Source organism: Caenorhabditis briggsae (genome assembly GCF_000004555.2).
Source record: "Caenorhabditis briggsae complete genome, chrI, whole genome shotgun sequence".
Lineage (NCBI taxonomy): Eukaryota > Metazoa > Nematoda > Chromadorea > Rhabditida > Rhabditidae > Caenorhabditis > Caenorhabditis briggsae.
In genome coordinates, this window is record NC_013489.2 from 4,821,460 (window position 1) to 4,839,294 (window position 17,835).

The 17,835-nt window shown below is 37.7% G+C and overlaps 1 protein-coding gene across 1 annotated transcript; it reads right to left on the bottom strand.

Moving 5' to 3' along the window:
• Positions 1-313: 313 nt before the first annotated feature.
• Cbr-rga-6 lies at positions 314-16,868 on the bottom strand (the record flags this gene model as incomplete). Its single annotated transcript, XM_045244500.1, has 13 exons — positions 314-489; positions 864-1,488; positions 1,538-1,696; positions 1,744-1,895; positions 2,104-2,684; positions 2,735-2,954; positions 3,000-3,156; positions 3,207-3,327; positions 5,318-5,490; positions 13,592-13,763; positions 15,496-15,582; positions 15,636-15,790; positions 16,659-16,868. The coding sequence occupies 13 exons, from the start codon at positions 16,866-16,868 to the stop codon at positions 314-316; spliced, it is 2,988 nt and encodes a 995-aa protein (XP_045092531.1).
• Positions 16,869-17,835: the final 967 nt, after the last annotated feature.

A 17,835-nucleotide genomic window follows, 5' to 3' on the forward strand; every position in this document is an offset into this window, starting at 1 on the left:
TTTGTGGATGAGCTTTGACGCATAATTGTGATACCTCTCTTTTTGTTTGAATTTTCAATATACTAGTCATTTTTATTCTCTCACACATATTTATTTGTCAAATGAATCATTGTTTATTGTAGATGAAAATATGTGAACATGTACAAAAATGGCTTGTTTCAATTGAGGGGAACATTATAAGAAGAGAACTGTAATGGGATGAGAAGTATAAGAAAAGAAGGAGTAACGATACTCCCCTGATTGAATTTCCAATGTGGAACTACTCGATTAAATCCGTATCATTTGTGCGATATCACGGGCAGATTGTTTGTATTCAGGATGATTGGGCTATGTCGGGAGTGCTTCTGGTCATCGATGTGAAGCGGAACGCGCGGACGACGTTTCGAAGGCGTCGACGGGCGGCCGCCGCTGATGACCGAGCTGCAGTGCGGATGTCGACTCGTTCACGAGATGGGGAACGAGCATCGACGGATTTGGATGTGGTGGCTCCTGAAATTTCAAATTTTCGTTAATAAGAGGAATTGAAGTAATCTGTAATAATTGTTACAGTATTCTCTAATGAATACAGTAATCTGTAACATTCCTCTGGTCAAATTTCAATGGGCGTTGTTTGAGAATGGGCGGAGCTTAGGTCTGGTAGCGAAATCCTTGAAGGAGCATTTTTCGTAATCTTCTAGTCTATTTTTCCGATTTTCAATTAATTTCATCGGTTTTGGTCTTTTTCACAAAAAAAATTACGAAAAATGGATGGTCTTCAAGGATTTGGTTACCAGAACTAAGCTCCGCCCACCAGGGAACTTTCGGCCGCAACATACATTAAAATTAGACCAGAGTAATAATTAAACCAGTAAAAAAAAGAATACCTTGTAGGGACGCCATCATTGGGGTCTTCTTAGAAGAATTACTTGAAGGTCCACTGTTACATGCAGCAGACAATGTATCAACTCTATCTCTAGATGTCTCCGGCTGTGAAACGGTTCCGAATGTGATTTCATCAGAACAAAATTCAGAATCCCGTCCAGAATCATCAGCTGCTTTCAAATTGAATTCAGCTTTCCGTCCGGGTGCCGGAGTCGTTGACGCGGATTTGGTTCCCAGTGCAGATGTAGATGTGCATTCTTGACTGGGACCTTGTCCATCTTGGGAATCATCTGGGAAAAAGTGTTGAGCTTCTGGACGACTCGGACTAGTTTGAGTCTTTGTCAGAGAAAATGGCCATGACCCACTTCTTTGTGATTGAACTTTAACTTTTCCATTTGTTGTCAGTTCTCTGGCCAATGGGCTTTGTCTACCGATGTGAGAATGATCACAGTGACGGTGATGACGTGGAGAATCTTCTTCCAGCGTGGCAGGAAACGGCGAAAGAAGTGCTCCGGGATGAGATTCGTGGCTGTCCATTTTTGAGAGGTGATTTAGAATTTTATCAAGGCGATCTGGTTCTGTCTCTCGCAGTTTTGTGTAGATTTTGCATTGAAGTTCTTTTGGAATCTGAATCCAAATTATTGTTTTTTTTGTGTTTGAAGTGTGTAGTTTGTACCTTGAAAATCTCTTCAACATTACTAATCATCGTTTCCACAATCGTCACTTGTGACTCATTTTCAGCCAACGTCTCTTGCAATTTGTCATGATCAACACGAAGAATGGAGGGAGCGAATATGGTGGCGAGATTCCTGGCATCCATCTTGTTACCAGGCAGCTGAAAAACAAAAAAGAAAATTATTCCGAATAAACAATTGAATAGGCTACCAAATCTCCAGCTGCATTATGTTTGTCTTGTGAGTTACAAGACACTTCGTGAAGGAATTTCAGAAGAACAAACAGTGTATCCAGGTTAGGAGAAACAAGAAGAGCGAATAGAAGACGGATTGCTTCAATTCTTTCGTCAATGTTGAATTCTGAAAAAGAGATAATGTTAAAATTATAGACTATGAGAAAACCAGGTCCAGAAACTATTGTTAGAGACCTTCTGGTATTTGTGGGCCCCTTGTGATATAACGCAAAAAACGAATTTCAAAAGGGTCCCGTGATTTGACAATTTCGAAAAATTGAAAAAATTTTTTGGTCGACTAAATTTCCAGTTTTTGGGATTGTTAGAAAACTCACTTGCTGCTCCAATATAAGCCGAATAGTGCTCCGCTGGAAGCAAGCTCTGTGGCAGATCTCTGAAGTACTCCTTCAGAAGAGTTGCCACGTCATGAGACGTCGTATTCTCTACCATATTATCATTGATAACAGCTCCACCACCAACTTTCTCTAACGCATTTCTCAATTGTCTGCATCTTTTCGTGTTTCCAGCTACACGGAACAATCCAACTTGTGTCAATCCGTACGTCATCAGGTATTGTGTACAGTTCTCCACGATTTTTGGAACTTGGAGAGCATGCGGATCGACGTCATCAATGTTGGCGTCTAGGGAGCACGAGAATGAAGCAGATGCGGGACGCTGTTTCTTCAAGAATCTTCCAGTGACTTGTTGTGGTTCCACTGGTTCAGCAGAGAGAAGATTTGCAGATGGAAGAATAGAGCATGTTGGAGGGGCGGATCCAATAAGAGGAGATGGTGATGATGGGTTGGAAGTGGAGGTTGGATAGAGATTTTGAGTTGATGGATACAGCCATTTACGATCTTCTGGCATTGTTTGACCAACCATTTCAGGCTCGGATTTTGTTGGTTTCGCTTTGGATCTAGAAAATTTTCCCTTAAAATGTGAAAAGAGATTCAAAATAAAACTCACTTGTTCAGCAGAATGACCGTGGAATCATCTAACGATCTGCACCGACTCTCCTGATCCAATCTCTTCTCATTCATCATACACATCGCCAGCGACACTCCGAAAACTCTCTTTTCCTCTGGCATTGGTGTCCCAGACGCCCGTCTCTGCACATCAGCAACTGTCGGTGTTCGATTACTTTTCACAAGTTTTTGCCGTTTTTGACGAAGAGCTGACAATGGGTCTAGAATGAGATGGGGGTGACAAGGCACCGCCTAACTCCACTCACCTTTTGGTTTTCCTAGATTAAGGCCTGGCAGCATTTTAGTTAGACGCTGAGCTGCGAGCAGTTGAAGAGCCGATCGTTCGATTTCGGAAAGATTCTCGAGACGAGCACCACGAAGAATTACTTCTGCTCCATCCACCGATCTCCATGTCATACTATCCTGGAATGGAGGAAAAGGCTTTATTATGTGTTCTGAAGTAACATGCTTACCAATGATTTCCATGCAGAATCTGTTGAAGAAGACGTCGAACTAGCATGAGAGTACGCGTATTTTGGCTTGAGCTTCCATAACAACTTTTGTGACGAATACTTCCATCCTTCAGAGTGCGAACTGGAATATTATTTTTATTTTGTATTGTATTGTATTGTATTTATTACGTAAAAAATACGTGGAAGAATAAAAAGAAAAAATAATGAAAAAGAGAATAAATAGACAAAAAGGGACATGGTGACATAAAATTGATATTTCTTAACCTAGACATGGATAATAGTGGATAATAACAAATCTTTTTCCGAACTTCTGACAGCAGCAGGCTTTTAGATCCGTTTTGTAGAGCTCATCATTTTACTAAGAACTTATTTTTTTACTAAGAAAATGTGCGAAGAAGTTTTGTTTAAGTTTAGACTTTGGAGTTTTCCATTGGTAGGTGTGGCGGCTGCGCGTTTTTGTCGATCTAATTTTGAAATATGATAAATGATTTATATTAATTTTACCTAGAATGAGTTTGTTGAAGAATTTCAGATCAAGCTTTACCCGTCTAGATTGTAGTGATTCTAGGCTGAATTCGGCCAATCTGTCTTGAGATGTTTTGTAATCCTTATCAATTCTCGTTAAGTTTCTACCCACTATTCTATTCATCAATTTTCTAGTGAAGGAGCTTTGCACTTTCTCTATATTGTCAATGAGCAGTTTTTTAGAAGGGCTGGCTACCACCGTTCCATATTCCAAATACGGTCTCACAAAAGTCTTTTATAGTAATGACATTATTTTAACGTTCTTACTATGATAAGTTTTAAAAATAGAGTAACTAGCTTATTTCGCCCTATTGATAGCTTTCTGCCAATGGTTCCAATTTTTTCCCAATTTCTGCCAATTTTGACATATTCATCGGAATCCTTTTGTCAATCCAAGTTTTCTTTGTTTATTTCCCGAAACATTTCAAGTTTGTCTTTTTTTCGGCTCTCTTCTAGAACCGGAGGCCCACGTAGGAAAATCAGAGGCCCATAAAAAATCAGTCTTCCGAAATATAGGCTTTTTGAGAATTTTCAAATTCTAAAGACTACATGAAAAAAGCATCAAATCTTCATACCGTATTTCCTCTAATGGCCCACCCAAACCGTAATTTTGGAGCTAAATTTAACTAATAAAATATTGGTGATATCTTTCTTATTAATAAAACGCTAGAGGCGTCTGTCCGTCCTCGTGTCCGTCTGTGGACTTTTGAAAAAATTGAAAAATACATATATATTTACGTGACCCTTTTATTTAGAAAAAGTGAGAAACGAAGCGACGAACATTTGAAAAAAAAATAGATTGAATCGCGCCGAAGGCTCACCAGCTTGCTGGTTATGACATAAAATTGTCAGCGGAATAATTTTTGATATCTTTCACAGGAATCGAGATAATTGAGCTTGAAGTTGACGGTTCGGGTGCGCGTCTATTAGCAGAAATACGGTAATGTATGTATCACACAATTTTCATTTTTTAGATCTTCGGTATCTCATAATAAAGATCTATGATTCTTTCATGAACCTTCGATTTTTCTCTAAGGCATTCCTCATTCCAATATTTCAGCTGACGTTTCTAGACAACATACGATGACTAATCACCCAACAATGACAGATTTCAGCTGTTCTTGCAAATTCTTCCAGTCAGTTAGATCTCGCTCAAACTTCCCCTCTTAATCTTCAGACCCTAGGATGACCTGATTTTTAATGAAGACGTCAAAAAACAAAGAGTTCGGAGAATCTTTAAAAATGATGCGTCCCCAAAATCACAGATTATCCCCTCCGATCCTTCCTTATCGTGTAGCTTTGTGTGTGTATGCGTGGGGGCTTCTACTATCAATTTCTTCTGTTTTTCTGGTGTGGATAAAACAAAAAAGAAATAATAAGAGAATAATATGATGTTAGGGGTCCCGCGGGAGCTCATTAGTCCCGTTTGTTTTTCATATTTTTTCAGGCCATGATATGGGGGAAGAATAGAATATATGTTGGCGAGAAAAAAGAGATAGACACTCTTCTAAAGGGGAAAATAAATATGGCTTCGTTTTACGTATCCAACACATTCGAAAAGCATATTCTCAGTACACACTTCTTACCTGCTCGCTGAAAGAGGAACGTTCGGAGAGACGGGGGCTGTCATCGAATAATTGTGATGGTGATGGGAGGACGAGGACGAATCGGCGACGCCGTGCGTGCTCGTACCGGCAACGTCTAGCGTGTCATGCGAATCGTTGAAATCCGACGAATCACGCGAATCACGAAGACGGCCCTGAAAATGGATTGGGTTATTTAACTGTGTATGTGCTTGTGATTTGGATTGGAAGTGCATGGGACAAGGGACCAAGATGGGGGGATCATTTGGCTAGAAGATCATCTATAAGCTTCAGAGATCTCTGACAAAAGTTATATTTCAACCGGTTGTTTTCAAGACCTAGAGTTCCAATGACGTGAGTTGATTAGGAGGGGAAATCTCTGGAGGAACCTGATTATGCAGTACAAAGTGAAAACTGCACTTCAAATCTGATCTGTGAAAAATGCATTACAAGAATCAAAGGTTTTCATAATCTCAAAAACCGTGGGCGAGGGGAATGCCGGAACGGACAAAAAAATGATTAAAAAATGGAGCTGACATTTAATATCGTATAGGCCATTAACATTTTTGGGTTTTAATTGGAATGTATTCAGAAATCGCGGGGGCAGATCCACGCAATACGTAATAGGATTAGAGCTACCATAGAGCTGTCAGAACGGCTGCGGAAAATATCGGAACTCCCGGAATTGGAAAGATTACTGTAAAGGGAATGTTTCGGTTACTAGATGACATGTCACATGACTTTCACAAAAACACAGTATTCGAAAGAGCAGGTGGGGAAACGTAATTTTCTCGAAATTTCTAACCCTAGACCCTAGAACCCTAACCCTAGAGGGGAATAGACGCCCCTCGAGGAGTTGAACCTGTGGACCAAACACTGGAGGTGCCGCGCCTCTACCGGCAGAGCTACGCTGGCGCCAGCTGTGAGGCGGCCAAAGGACGTGGCAGATAAAAGCGGTATGATAGCAGCCAGTAAGTGAAATTCTGTCAGAAAAAATTGAGAACTATTCACAGGAATGAATTTTCACTGATGTTCAGATTTCCTTAAAAATGCGAATCCTTCATGGAACTTCTAATAAAGTTTCACATAAAAATGTTAAGCTTTTGAGAAAATTGCAATATGAGAGCTACCATTCGAAGATAAGCCCTGATTCCTCATAAACAGTTTTCATAGTTTCCTGGAAGCCTTCTTGGCTTATTCGAGAATATACTTGATCACACAAATCTCCTGATAACAAGAACTGTATTTTATAGAAACCCAGAGATCTACATGGGAGTCCCTACAGTACCTTACCTTCTTTTTTCGGAATATGAACATCTTCATGTGTTGAATATTGAAAGCTTTAAAGACAGAGACTCTCGCTTAGAGTCTCTTGCTTTTCTAATCAAAAACACAGTTAATTAGACTAGTCGAATCGTGAACAAAGCAGCTGTCTCTCTCTCCAGTGATATCACTTGAGAATATAAAAAGTGGGTGGAGTCAGTCTCTACTTTTTCAGGCTTCAATGTGTGTGATACGACACAGAAGGAGAAGCTAGAAGACGATGGATAAGAAGAAGGAGCACACACAGCGAAATAGGCCACGCCCTCCTCATCTATATATAAAGGATTAGACTATTCCTTCTTTATTTCGTCTTCTCGAGATAAATGATGATGAAAAATGGAAGAAAGATGAGAAAATGATGAGCCTTCAGGCCCCCGCAACTAGGGGGAAAAGTTCGAGCAAAAGAGAAGAGTAAATTTTAATTGAGTTTTTAATAAAATAATGAGGTAACCGACGATAAACCTTCCTATTAGCTCAGGGGTAGAAAAAAGAGAATATTTCCTAAAGAAGTTTCAGGGGATCCCGCTAGAGTTTAGGAAGATGTAGGTTACGGTTTTTGAATTATCCCAACTAGTTCTTGTCACGGTCCGGGTCTGTTCAGAATCTGAATTTTTTAAAATTCCGAAAATTTTTGGAATTTTTCGAAAATTTTATGAAATGTCCGAAAAATTTCGATACTTTTGTATGGGCAGAGTATTTCAGGAAATTTTCTTTGAAGTGGAATTCAATAATTTTTTTTCAAGAATTTTCAGAAAAATCAGCTTCTCGGACTGGCTTGGAATTTGGCAAGCATTTCAAAAATCGATTTTACCTAGGATCTAAAACGCCTAAACAAAGATGACTATCCCCTCGAACTGTACCTTTTTCATAAAACGAATATTGAGCATTTTCAGATGAAGGGAAAGAAGAAATAAAATGAATTCTTCTTCATTTCAGGCAGATAGAGATTGTATTCGAAATGATAGGATCCGCCCCCTTTTTCTCTTCGAATCCTAGATTTTTTTTGTGTTTCAAAATACATTTCGTAGGCGTGCGTACGGGTGTACAACTACAATAAAATTGAGATTGAGAAAGAGAGCTATAGCCTATGGTCAGATGATTCTTTAAAAAATCAGAAAGAGAAGAGCTCTCAAAAAAAGTGGAAAAACGAATTATTGATTACTTGTATTTGAAGATTTTTAACAGATTGTTTGGAAAACTTGAATCGCTCGAGAATTGTTTTTCAAACTTGAAATTGATAAGGCTTTCATTTTTAATCTACGCAATAATCCCAGATTCTGCTAACAATAAGCACAGTACCTCCAACAAACTAAGATTCTCAGAAATTAAAAAAAAAAACTGCTAAAAGTGCGAGTCATGTTCTAGACAATTATTTTTTCTTTCCAGTCTATATTCCAAAAAAGAAGAAACCTAACAAGATGATGAGCAAGAACAAACCCTCCAAAGATGAAAAGATCTATAGATATTGAGTCAGGTTTTCTTATTCGGGTATTCCCATCAGAGTCACAAACCACATCTTCCGATAGTTTCGGAGCAAAAAAAAATGAAAAGGGAGGCATGGGGGACGGTGGGAAAATGACAATCATTGTCCTCTACTCCAGATGGCAAAAAAAAGAAAAAGAAGAAGAAGGAAATTCACGATTATGAAGAAGAAAAAGGAGAGAGATGGAGGCAATCTACGGAATCATGACCAATTTTGAGCCCCCATATTTTGGTATGAGATGTTGTGTTTTGTGGAAAAAAAGTGAAAAAAGTAGGGAGGGAGAAAACAGAAAGTAAAGGAAAAAAGGAAATGGCAATCAAGAATTGGCAATTGGTGGGAGTGAAGGACAAAGTGGTGATCTGCAGTAGCAGTGATGATGGATGATCGGAAATCGTGGTGGTCCTACTCTTATTGAATTTTGACATGACTGATATTTATGGATTCGAATATGGATCAAGTGCATGATGTTTCCCACGGAAAAGCATAAGACCTGATATTTTGGAATATCATATAAGAATATCAGGTCGGAGACCAAAGAAAAGTTGATATATAAGTGGCAAGTCAGAAATGGACGGGTTTTAATTGTCGGTCTATCAGTAACTCATTTTTCAAAATGATTTTCTACTGATGGTTTATAGGTTTTTTTTTTAAATCATAGATTCTAGATTCTTCAAATTTGAGAAGTACGAAATTCAGACACTCCGAAATTTAGAAATTCAAAAAATCGAAAATTCGGACATAAAAGTGTCGTCTAAAAACTCGTCTAAAAACTAGTCTAAAAACTAAGCCTAAAAACTCCAAAAAACTGAAAATTTAAGATTTCGTTTAAAAGATTCTGGAGCATTCTAGAACATTTTGAAGCATTCTGGAGAATTTAAGAGCATTCGGGAATCTTCACGATAACAAAATTTAGGTATCCATTGGTTTGCTACATACATAATTTCACAATAAAATAGTTTTTAATGCAATCAATAAATAAAGTTCATTTTCTGAGTTTAGAAAACTATTCCTTTGTAAAACCGGCTTCCACAAAAGTACAGTATGCCTCATTTTTTGGAAGTCTTCTCCAAATCTGCGACTTCACACATCCTCAAAGTTTAATCTCTCTGGAAATCGTCGCGAATCTGGGTACAAAACTATCACCAATTTGCACATTAACACAAATGCTTTTTCTAAGGTTTCACCCAGATCGAAAGTCATCTCCGTTTTCCTTCTCTTCCTTTTTTTGAACTAATTTCTTATGCTTCATAAAAAATTCCACTCAAATATCTTGCCCAAAAACGGCTTTGAAGAAAGAAACCTCAAAAAAGGAGAAAACGAAAAAATTATGAAGCAACTATGTCAGAAAAAAGGTGAAACACTAAAAATGTCAATAAAAAAGAGGAAAAAAGGAGGAATAGAAAAAGGGAAAACGAGGAGGACGAAATGTAAGATTTTGATTTGAATGCAACGCAAATGTAAATGAGAAAACAAGTGTAGCTGTTGGTACAAGATGGAGAGAGCACACCGAACAACGTGAGAATTTATAGGTGCAGTTGGAGAAAAAAATGGTGGGTTGAAGAGAGACATCAATTTTAATGACGTTGGAAACGAAACGTTTGATTTTCAGAGATGTTTCGTACGAATGGTACCACGGATACTTTGCGTCATCATGGGGAAATTTCGTACAGCGACAAACAATTTGAAAAACAAACAGCAATCGAAATTCGGGGTTTAGAGATTTCGAAATTGTAAAGGGAACGATTGGGAAAACATATGTCATTGTTTTTCAGAACTACAGTACTCTTGTGGTGATTGACAAGTCATATGACTCAGCATTCCTCATATTTTCAATCAAATGAAAATTGACCAAACAATTCTTCCCTTGATGCAAAATTTCGTGTTCGTGTCGATTTACGAGGCCCCTCCCCCAAATCGAATACTGTGTCATACGAAACTAATTTCTCTGAATTTAGTGGGATTTCTTTAGATTATTTGGTAAGAATATGATCGCTGGCATTTATAGAATCTGATTTTCGCCAAAAACCGCGACCTTAATCGCGAAAATTTGAAATATTACGAACTTGGCGCGCCTCCACAATAAAAAAATCAGAAAAAAACCTGGAGACGTCACAAAATCGAAATTTGAACAACGCGAAAAAGGTAAAAGCCAAAAGAAAGAGAAAACGCAGAAGGCGATGAAGAGGAGAGTGTCAAGTTGACCATAAACCTATGCAACAGGAAGCCGAATGGGGCACAGTGACTAGGATGCTTCCGGAGGACACTCTGCCTTCTGAATCGACGACGTCTTCAAGCCCCGAGAGAGCACACACATACACGCGTATCGGGTTACCTTCTGGCTCCCGGAGCCGACAACCACATTAGGTGATGTGCTGCTCCCTGGGTGGGGAGGAAGGAAGGGGGAGAGCTTCTACTTGAATTGGTTGGAAGAGCAGATGGCATCCGAGAAAACAAGTCATCAGAAGGCTTTTATATCGAAAAAAAAGTGAAAGGGACAAAAATTGGAAGATATGTATCGGTAATGAGGATGATGATGATGATGATGATACACTCGTTTTTATTAGAGAAGATGGGAGAAAAGAGATCTTTCTCTTCTTCTGGAGCCGTCGAAAAAATGTTTTTCTCTCATTTTCTTTTTACCGGGCGGGCCTTCTTCTTCTTTTTTTCACCCTCTATCTCTCTCCTTCAACTTCTTCAGTTAGCCTCTTCCTCTTCTCATTCAAAATGGGATTTGAAAATGAGCAAATTGAGCTGGAGCTCCTCCCCCTTCAGTAGCTCACCGGTCCTTCTATCAATCACGGAAAGAGAGAGAGAGAGAGAGAGAGAGAGAGAGAGAGAGAAAATTCGAAAAAATACTCTTATTTGTCTGAGAGAGGAAAGATGGAACCCGTCTCTCACTCGTTTTTTCTCATATATTCTCTTTTTTCTTCCAAAGCCCTCTCTCCCTTATTTTGCATTTTGACCTGGATTCAAAATGATTCATCGATGACCTAAATGGCGTCATGTGTAAGTCAAATGATCTGAAATCATCATTTTGTATCCTATACGAGGAGTCATCCAGAAAACGAAACAACAAAAAATATTCGAAATCAATGTCACAAATTTAATTGAAGTGATAGAAAAATAGATGACATTCTGAATAAGCAGCACGTTTTTTCTGGATCACAGGGAGAATGAAAAAGATATCACCGATTTGCGTTTTGTGTTTGTTTTCGAATGTTCTATCAAATGACACATCACATACAATTATATAAATCGAAAAGCTGAAATGAGAAATTTTCAGCCAACTCATATATAGTTTCGCAAAAATTACCGTAGAACCTATGATAGAAGGGACCCCTAACTTTTACTTGGAGCCAATTTCTATCAGTTCATGTGAAAGATATCAAAAAGTTATAAACTGATAAACTGCTTATCATGATATCACAATCATTTTATCAGTTGACAAAATTTTGATATCTTGCATGGGAGTCATGAAAAAATGCCTCGTTAAAAATTAGGGTTCTTTGGTATATTTCAGGTTTTATGGTATTATTGGAAACGGTCAGATTTTAATCTTGTCAGAAATTTTTGAAAGAGCTTTAGAAACTCAATTTTGACATTATAATTCGTTCAGCAACTCATTTTCCTGGTTTCTGAGTATGCTGGATGATTGCTGGTAGAAAACGTCAGATTTGAAAATTTCGAATAATTGACCATACCATGTAATAAAAGGCTCGCCACTGTCAACTTTGATTTAATTTTTCTTGGCTCCTATGTACGATATCAACATATATCATGTCAACTGATAAAAGTTGTGTGGTATTTTGATAATCAATTTGTTAGTTGACAACTGTTTCGTATCTTTAGCAGGAATCGGAAAAATTGGCTCGAAGTTAAAAGTTAGGGGATACTTGTATTACAAGAACTACGGTATCTCGAGTGAAAAGATTCTCCGGCGGAATCATTTCTCCAGATGAAAAGCTTACTTCATTAATCAACCTGGACCAAATCGTTGTAATTTTTTCCATTTTCTACTGATTCACCTAGCAACAATACTTCATCTAGAACACTCAAAATCAATACAATGTTCTAAAGTTCAGCTTGACTTTAACAGCTGAGGAACAGATGTCCCAAAACGTTTTCAGCAGCTGCCACAGTCCAAAATTGTAAAATTGATAACAATTCTAGAATGATGGATCAGAAGAAGATATGCAGGAGGATGAGAAAATTAATATTAGAAGAAGAAAAAGAACGAAGACCAACTTCGAAGGTTTATCGAGTGTTTCCCCCTGTGCTTCAAATGATTTTGGAACAAAAGAAGAGGTCGTTGAGCGCTCTCTTGAGAAAAAGAAGAAGAGATAGGGGGAAAGATGACGTGAGCTTTCAAGGATTCAGATGAGAAAAAACTTCTGAGAAGACGACGAAGAAGAAGAAAAGAGGAATCTCTTACTTCCAAAAAAAACTCTGAAGAAACGATCCAGCGAAAGAAAGGACAAGATAAAGGAATCAATTTGTGCGTAAGTTTGGGTCCCCATCTTCATTTGGGCGCAGTAGGAGAAGAAGAAGAAGAAAGAAGAAGAAGAATAAGAAGAAGAAGAAGTAGGGACCAAAAATAGATACAGATAGATATGTATGTGTTGTGTTGTTCACTAATCTAATCTGTGCTATCCGCTCGTCCGTCCGTCCCAACACAACAGGACGCCAGAAGGAAGAAGAAAAAATGGTTGGAAGAAGAAGAAAATGAAGAAGAGGATGAGTAAACATTAGAAAAAGAATACGAACATAAGAAGGTATGATCCAATTTGTTTTTCGTTTTTTTCCGATAACTTTTTTTGAGTGATTTATGAAGTGAATGAGTTTTCGAAACCACTGAGATGATTTGGTAGATAGCTGGAACGGTTGTTTTCAAAGATCGAGATAATTAGAAGAAATCTGTAAAATGGGAGGATCTTAGAAAGTGTTCAAGGGAATCAGAACGCGAATACGACCAAGAGCAATAATTAAGACCAGCCAAAGATCAAGATTCTACTATTAGATTTGAAACTAATCATAAGTTTTCTGATTGACTTTAATTTAATAACGAATTTCTATTGTATCAAAAAAAAACCTATATTCTCGCCTGTTGTAATATGAATGAAATACAGAGTAGATTGGGAAATTTTGAATTCAGATGAACATTTTGAACCGATTGAAACAGAATCTGTAACTGAGGGCAAAACGCGGCCGCGGCCGGCCGTTTGTAGGTTGCCGTGGGCTATAGATTATAATCAGAATCAGTCCATTCACAGCGACCCAGAAACTACTAGGGCCGCCGTACCATACCTATGCTATTTAAGAAGTATACTTTTTAAAAATTCTGCGTCTGGACATGGTTCAGCTTCGGCTGTTTCATAAATTAAAATATAAACTGGCCAATATTTGAAAACTTGACTACACAACTGTATGAAAAAACGGAGCTCGAAAAATACAAAACAGAGTGTTGAACACACCTGAGTATCAGAATCGGTCCATCTTCTCTGTGTACTTCTTCTGATCTGCAAAAAATCATCACGAGCTCCTCCTCCACCTGATTCTCCCATCGGATTCTCATCAACATCTAATTGCAATGGCATCGCGGAACTATCAATCGATGGATGTCGTAGAGTGAGACGAGGTAGTTGTCTGCAAAAAAGGAAAACAAGGTCATCTGGTTTTTTCTCCGAGCCTGGAAATGCTCCATTTTGGCTATTTCTTTTGTGTGCGTGTAAGCAATCCAGTTTCTGACTAAAAAAGAAGGGTTCCATTATTGTTACGTGGTGACATGAACATTTCTGGAAGAGGAGAATAGAAGGGGAGGAAGAGGGAAGAACAATACCAAATTTCAGGCTCAAAAACAAAAAAAAAGAACACGCAATGAACTGAATAAAGAGATAGAGTGGAAAAGAGGAGGAAAAGAGAGATGAAGAGGAGTAAAGTTTTTAGGAGAAGATGTTGAGTTGGGGGTGGATCGGAATATACACACATCTGATGAATTATTCGGAACGAGAAGGTGTCTGGTATCTGGGGCCGGACTCAGACAGAAAAACACGTGTCAATATTTTTGCAGCGAAAGTACAGATTCAGATAGATTTATTGACTGGTTTTCAGAATACGAAATTCTAGAAGTACCTGTTACTTTTGAGTCTAATGTTTTTGAGTTCGCACTTGATTCTTCCATCTTATTTCTGAATTTTACATGAATTCTACGACATCCATTCCTTCCGGAATGGTTAAAAATGCACACAGCGCTCCAACTGATATAATTTGTTGGCTTTGGGAATCAGGTTTTGAAATAATTCAAACAATTACTTTCGAATTTTGAGGAAATGCTGCAATAAGTTTTAGAATAAAGCTAAAAATGTGAATTGCTGTTAATTAAAAAAAAAACAAAACTACCGCAAAACCTGTATTAGAATGGTGGGCCCTTTCTAGTGTTCCAAGGTACCTCCGGTGGTGGGCTCTTTCATTAGGGGGACCCTTCAATTAGAGGGGGCTCTTCTATTTTTCCGGTCTCCTAAAATTTCTCAACAAAAAGTTAAGTGAATTCTCGTTCAAAATTAATCTATTAAATTGACTAAACTGAGCAAGTTTTTGGTTTCGAACAATACATTTTGAAGGGAGCCCTCTTATTTTTCCAAGCCTCTCGCAGGGCCCTTCTATTAGAAGGGCTCTTCTAATACAAGTTTTCCGGCGGTTTGTAAAAAAGTGCTTTGGTTTTAGAAAAAATAAAACGAATCGGTAGTTTTCGAACTTTTTTTATTATTTCGAATCTCCAAAATCCTAATTTTTTCAAATTTAACAGCTTGAAGCTGGTGCCGATTTATTTACCCTCCCTCGTGCTTTTTTCATTTCGTTTTGAATTTCGGAGATTTTAGAAAACAACAAGGAACCAAAGTATTGAATTTTTTTGTTTTGAATTTTTACAAATGGAAAGATTTAGCTAATAAAGAATTAACGAAATAAATTGTAATCTAGATATTGAATCTTTGAAAATAAGAATGACGACTTCCGAATTTCCAAAAACCCAAGAAGACTTCTGGAAATCGAATATTTGTGGAGTTTCGAGTTCAAGAGGATTGCTCTTTTCATCTTTTTAAAATTTGAATCCATTTTTTTTCGATTTAAAATTTGAACCGAAAAAAAGGAGCTCTATAGAGCTAGTAGGAGAAAAATCTAAAGAAAGAATCTGAGATGTAAGGAAAGAAAATGAAAACAGAAGTGGGAAAACAAGTGGAGATGAAGAAGGAGAAGAGAATGAAGACATTTTTGGAGGAGAAAAAAAGAAGAATTTGTAGTTGAATATAGGTGCGTCATAATATCAAATCAATTCTCAATCTAATCGAATCCACATTTTCGTCAAAATAACACAACTCACAATTGGTTTTTGTTCTTCATACTGCTTCGTTGGGAACCGAAAAATGTCCGATGCTTGAACAGACGCCATTGACTTTTTCGAATCGATCTGAAAGTCGATCTCATCTTGACCCCCAATTCAAAACGAATGTTTTAGATTACCTGCTAGCAAATCCAGCTAGTTTTCTCGTTGTTGACATTTGAGGAGATTTCTCTCTTCCAGGATTCGGAGATCCAGGCCTACTTGTGACAGGTGATCGTCCCGTTTCGTCGTCTTTTCCAGAATCTACAGAGTCTGAAACTGGCGAAGTTGATGACTGATGATGAGATTGTTTTTTTTTTATTACTCAACAATTAGAATTTTTAGTCAAATGGGAATATTGGGTCATGACCTAGGAAAAATTGGGTCGCGGCCTGAAAAATCTAGGTCGTGATCTAAAAAATCTAGGTCGTGACCTGAAAAAAATCTAGTTCGTGACCTAAAAAAAATCTTGGTCATGACCTGAAAAAACCTAGGGCGTGACCTAAAAAAATATAGGTCGTGACCTGAAAAATCTAGGTCGTGACCTGAAAAAATCTATATAATCATAAAACAAAAAAAGCCTGTATTGTTCCGGAACTAAATAAAAATGTAATCTCTATCTAAGTAGCTATGATTTGAAACATATGACATTGGTTATTTACTGTGTACCGTAAAATCTGCAATAGAAGGGCCGTAACACTGTCAGATTTGAGCTCAATTATCTCAATTTCTATACAAGATATCAAAAAAGGGTCCACTGGAAAACACGTCTGATATTATGATAAACAATTTATCAGTTGACAACTTTTATATAATAGGTTGGTAAAAAAGTAATGCGCGTTTGGTCAGAACTACTACGAACCACAGCTAGTGTAGTTCTACAACAGATGCATCCAATCTTTGCTCATACATTGGCAGAAAAGGGTCGATAATAATAAAAAATACCCCATCGATTGATATACTTTCGTTTTGGTTTTGCATAAATTTTAACTACATCAAAAACGCGCATTACTTTTTTACCAACCTAATATCTTCGACAGGAACCGAGAAAATTTGGCTCAAAAATAGTTGTCAAGGGAAGATTCTATTACAGGTTTTACGGTGTCCTATTTTTCAAACTAAACTCTCAAAAACGCTATAAGTTGATACGTACCTCTCTTCGCACTGCTACCTTTTCTGAAAAGGAGTCGCCCAATTGAGAAAGAAGACGACGGTTTGTGCTCCGGCACCACCACCACATCCGAATCACTTCTCGTCGACGATGCCACCGACGTCTTCGACCGTGGAGAGGATATGTTGCCGGTGGCCGTCGACGTCGATACTCCACATGCTGATAGTGAAGACGGTGACGGTGTTCGAGAAGCCGTCGACATTACTTCTGAAAGTTTATTTGATAGGACAATTGAGAAAATGAAAAGAAAAAGGGAATTGAGGTCAAGAAGGGGGTGAAAACACGAAACAAGAAAGGGGCGTGACATGAATTTTAATATTCTCTCTCTCTCTCTCTTTTTTCGTTTCGTTTTCCCTTTCTTTTTTCTTCCTCTAGATGCTCTCAAAATCAATTACGAGTCGGGTCGTTTCGCGCCGTTTTTCCGTGTCATTTCTTTTTTTTTGTCCCGTTGACTACCAGTCAATTTCAAGAAAGAAAGGAAGTAGTCGATAACTCAATTAAGTTTCTACGAAATAAAAAGAGAGATGAGCTTTTTAATTGTTCCGAATGACGATGATGATAATGAGTCAAACAGTAAATGGGACTTAAAGAAGAAGAAGGCGTCAAAATATGGAGAGGGAGGAAGAAGGATTCGTTTGGGAACCGTATGAATTATTTATTGAGTTCTGAAGTAAATGGGACGGAGAAGACAGAACTTTGCTTCGTCCAAAACGAACGTTACTAGGATTTTGGACGAAAAGATTTGAAAATTTTGGATTTTCAGCAAAAATAGTCAATATTTCAGAGACAATCAATTGGAAGTGTTCCTATGGAAGTTTCAGAAATCCCACAAATCCAAAAAAAAACTATTATAAATACGAAAAATCCTGAAAAATGCTAAAAATCTCAACATTTTCTGAAAATCCAAAAATTCCCAAAGGACCCAAAAATCTCGAAATTCCTGAAAGTTTTAAAAAATCCTAAAATTCAAAACCTCAACAGATACCAATAATTCTTGAATTCTTAAAAACACTGAAAATCCTTCGGAAATTTAAAAAATCCCGAAAATCCTAATTAAAACTCCAAAAACTCCAAAAATTCAAAAACTTCCTAAACTTTTTCCTAAACTCAAAAATTTCCTAAACTCCAAAAATTCTAAAAATTGTAAAAAATGCTAAATATTTGATATG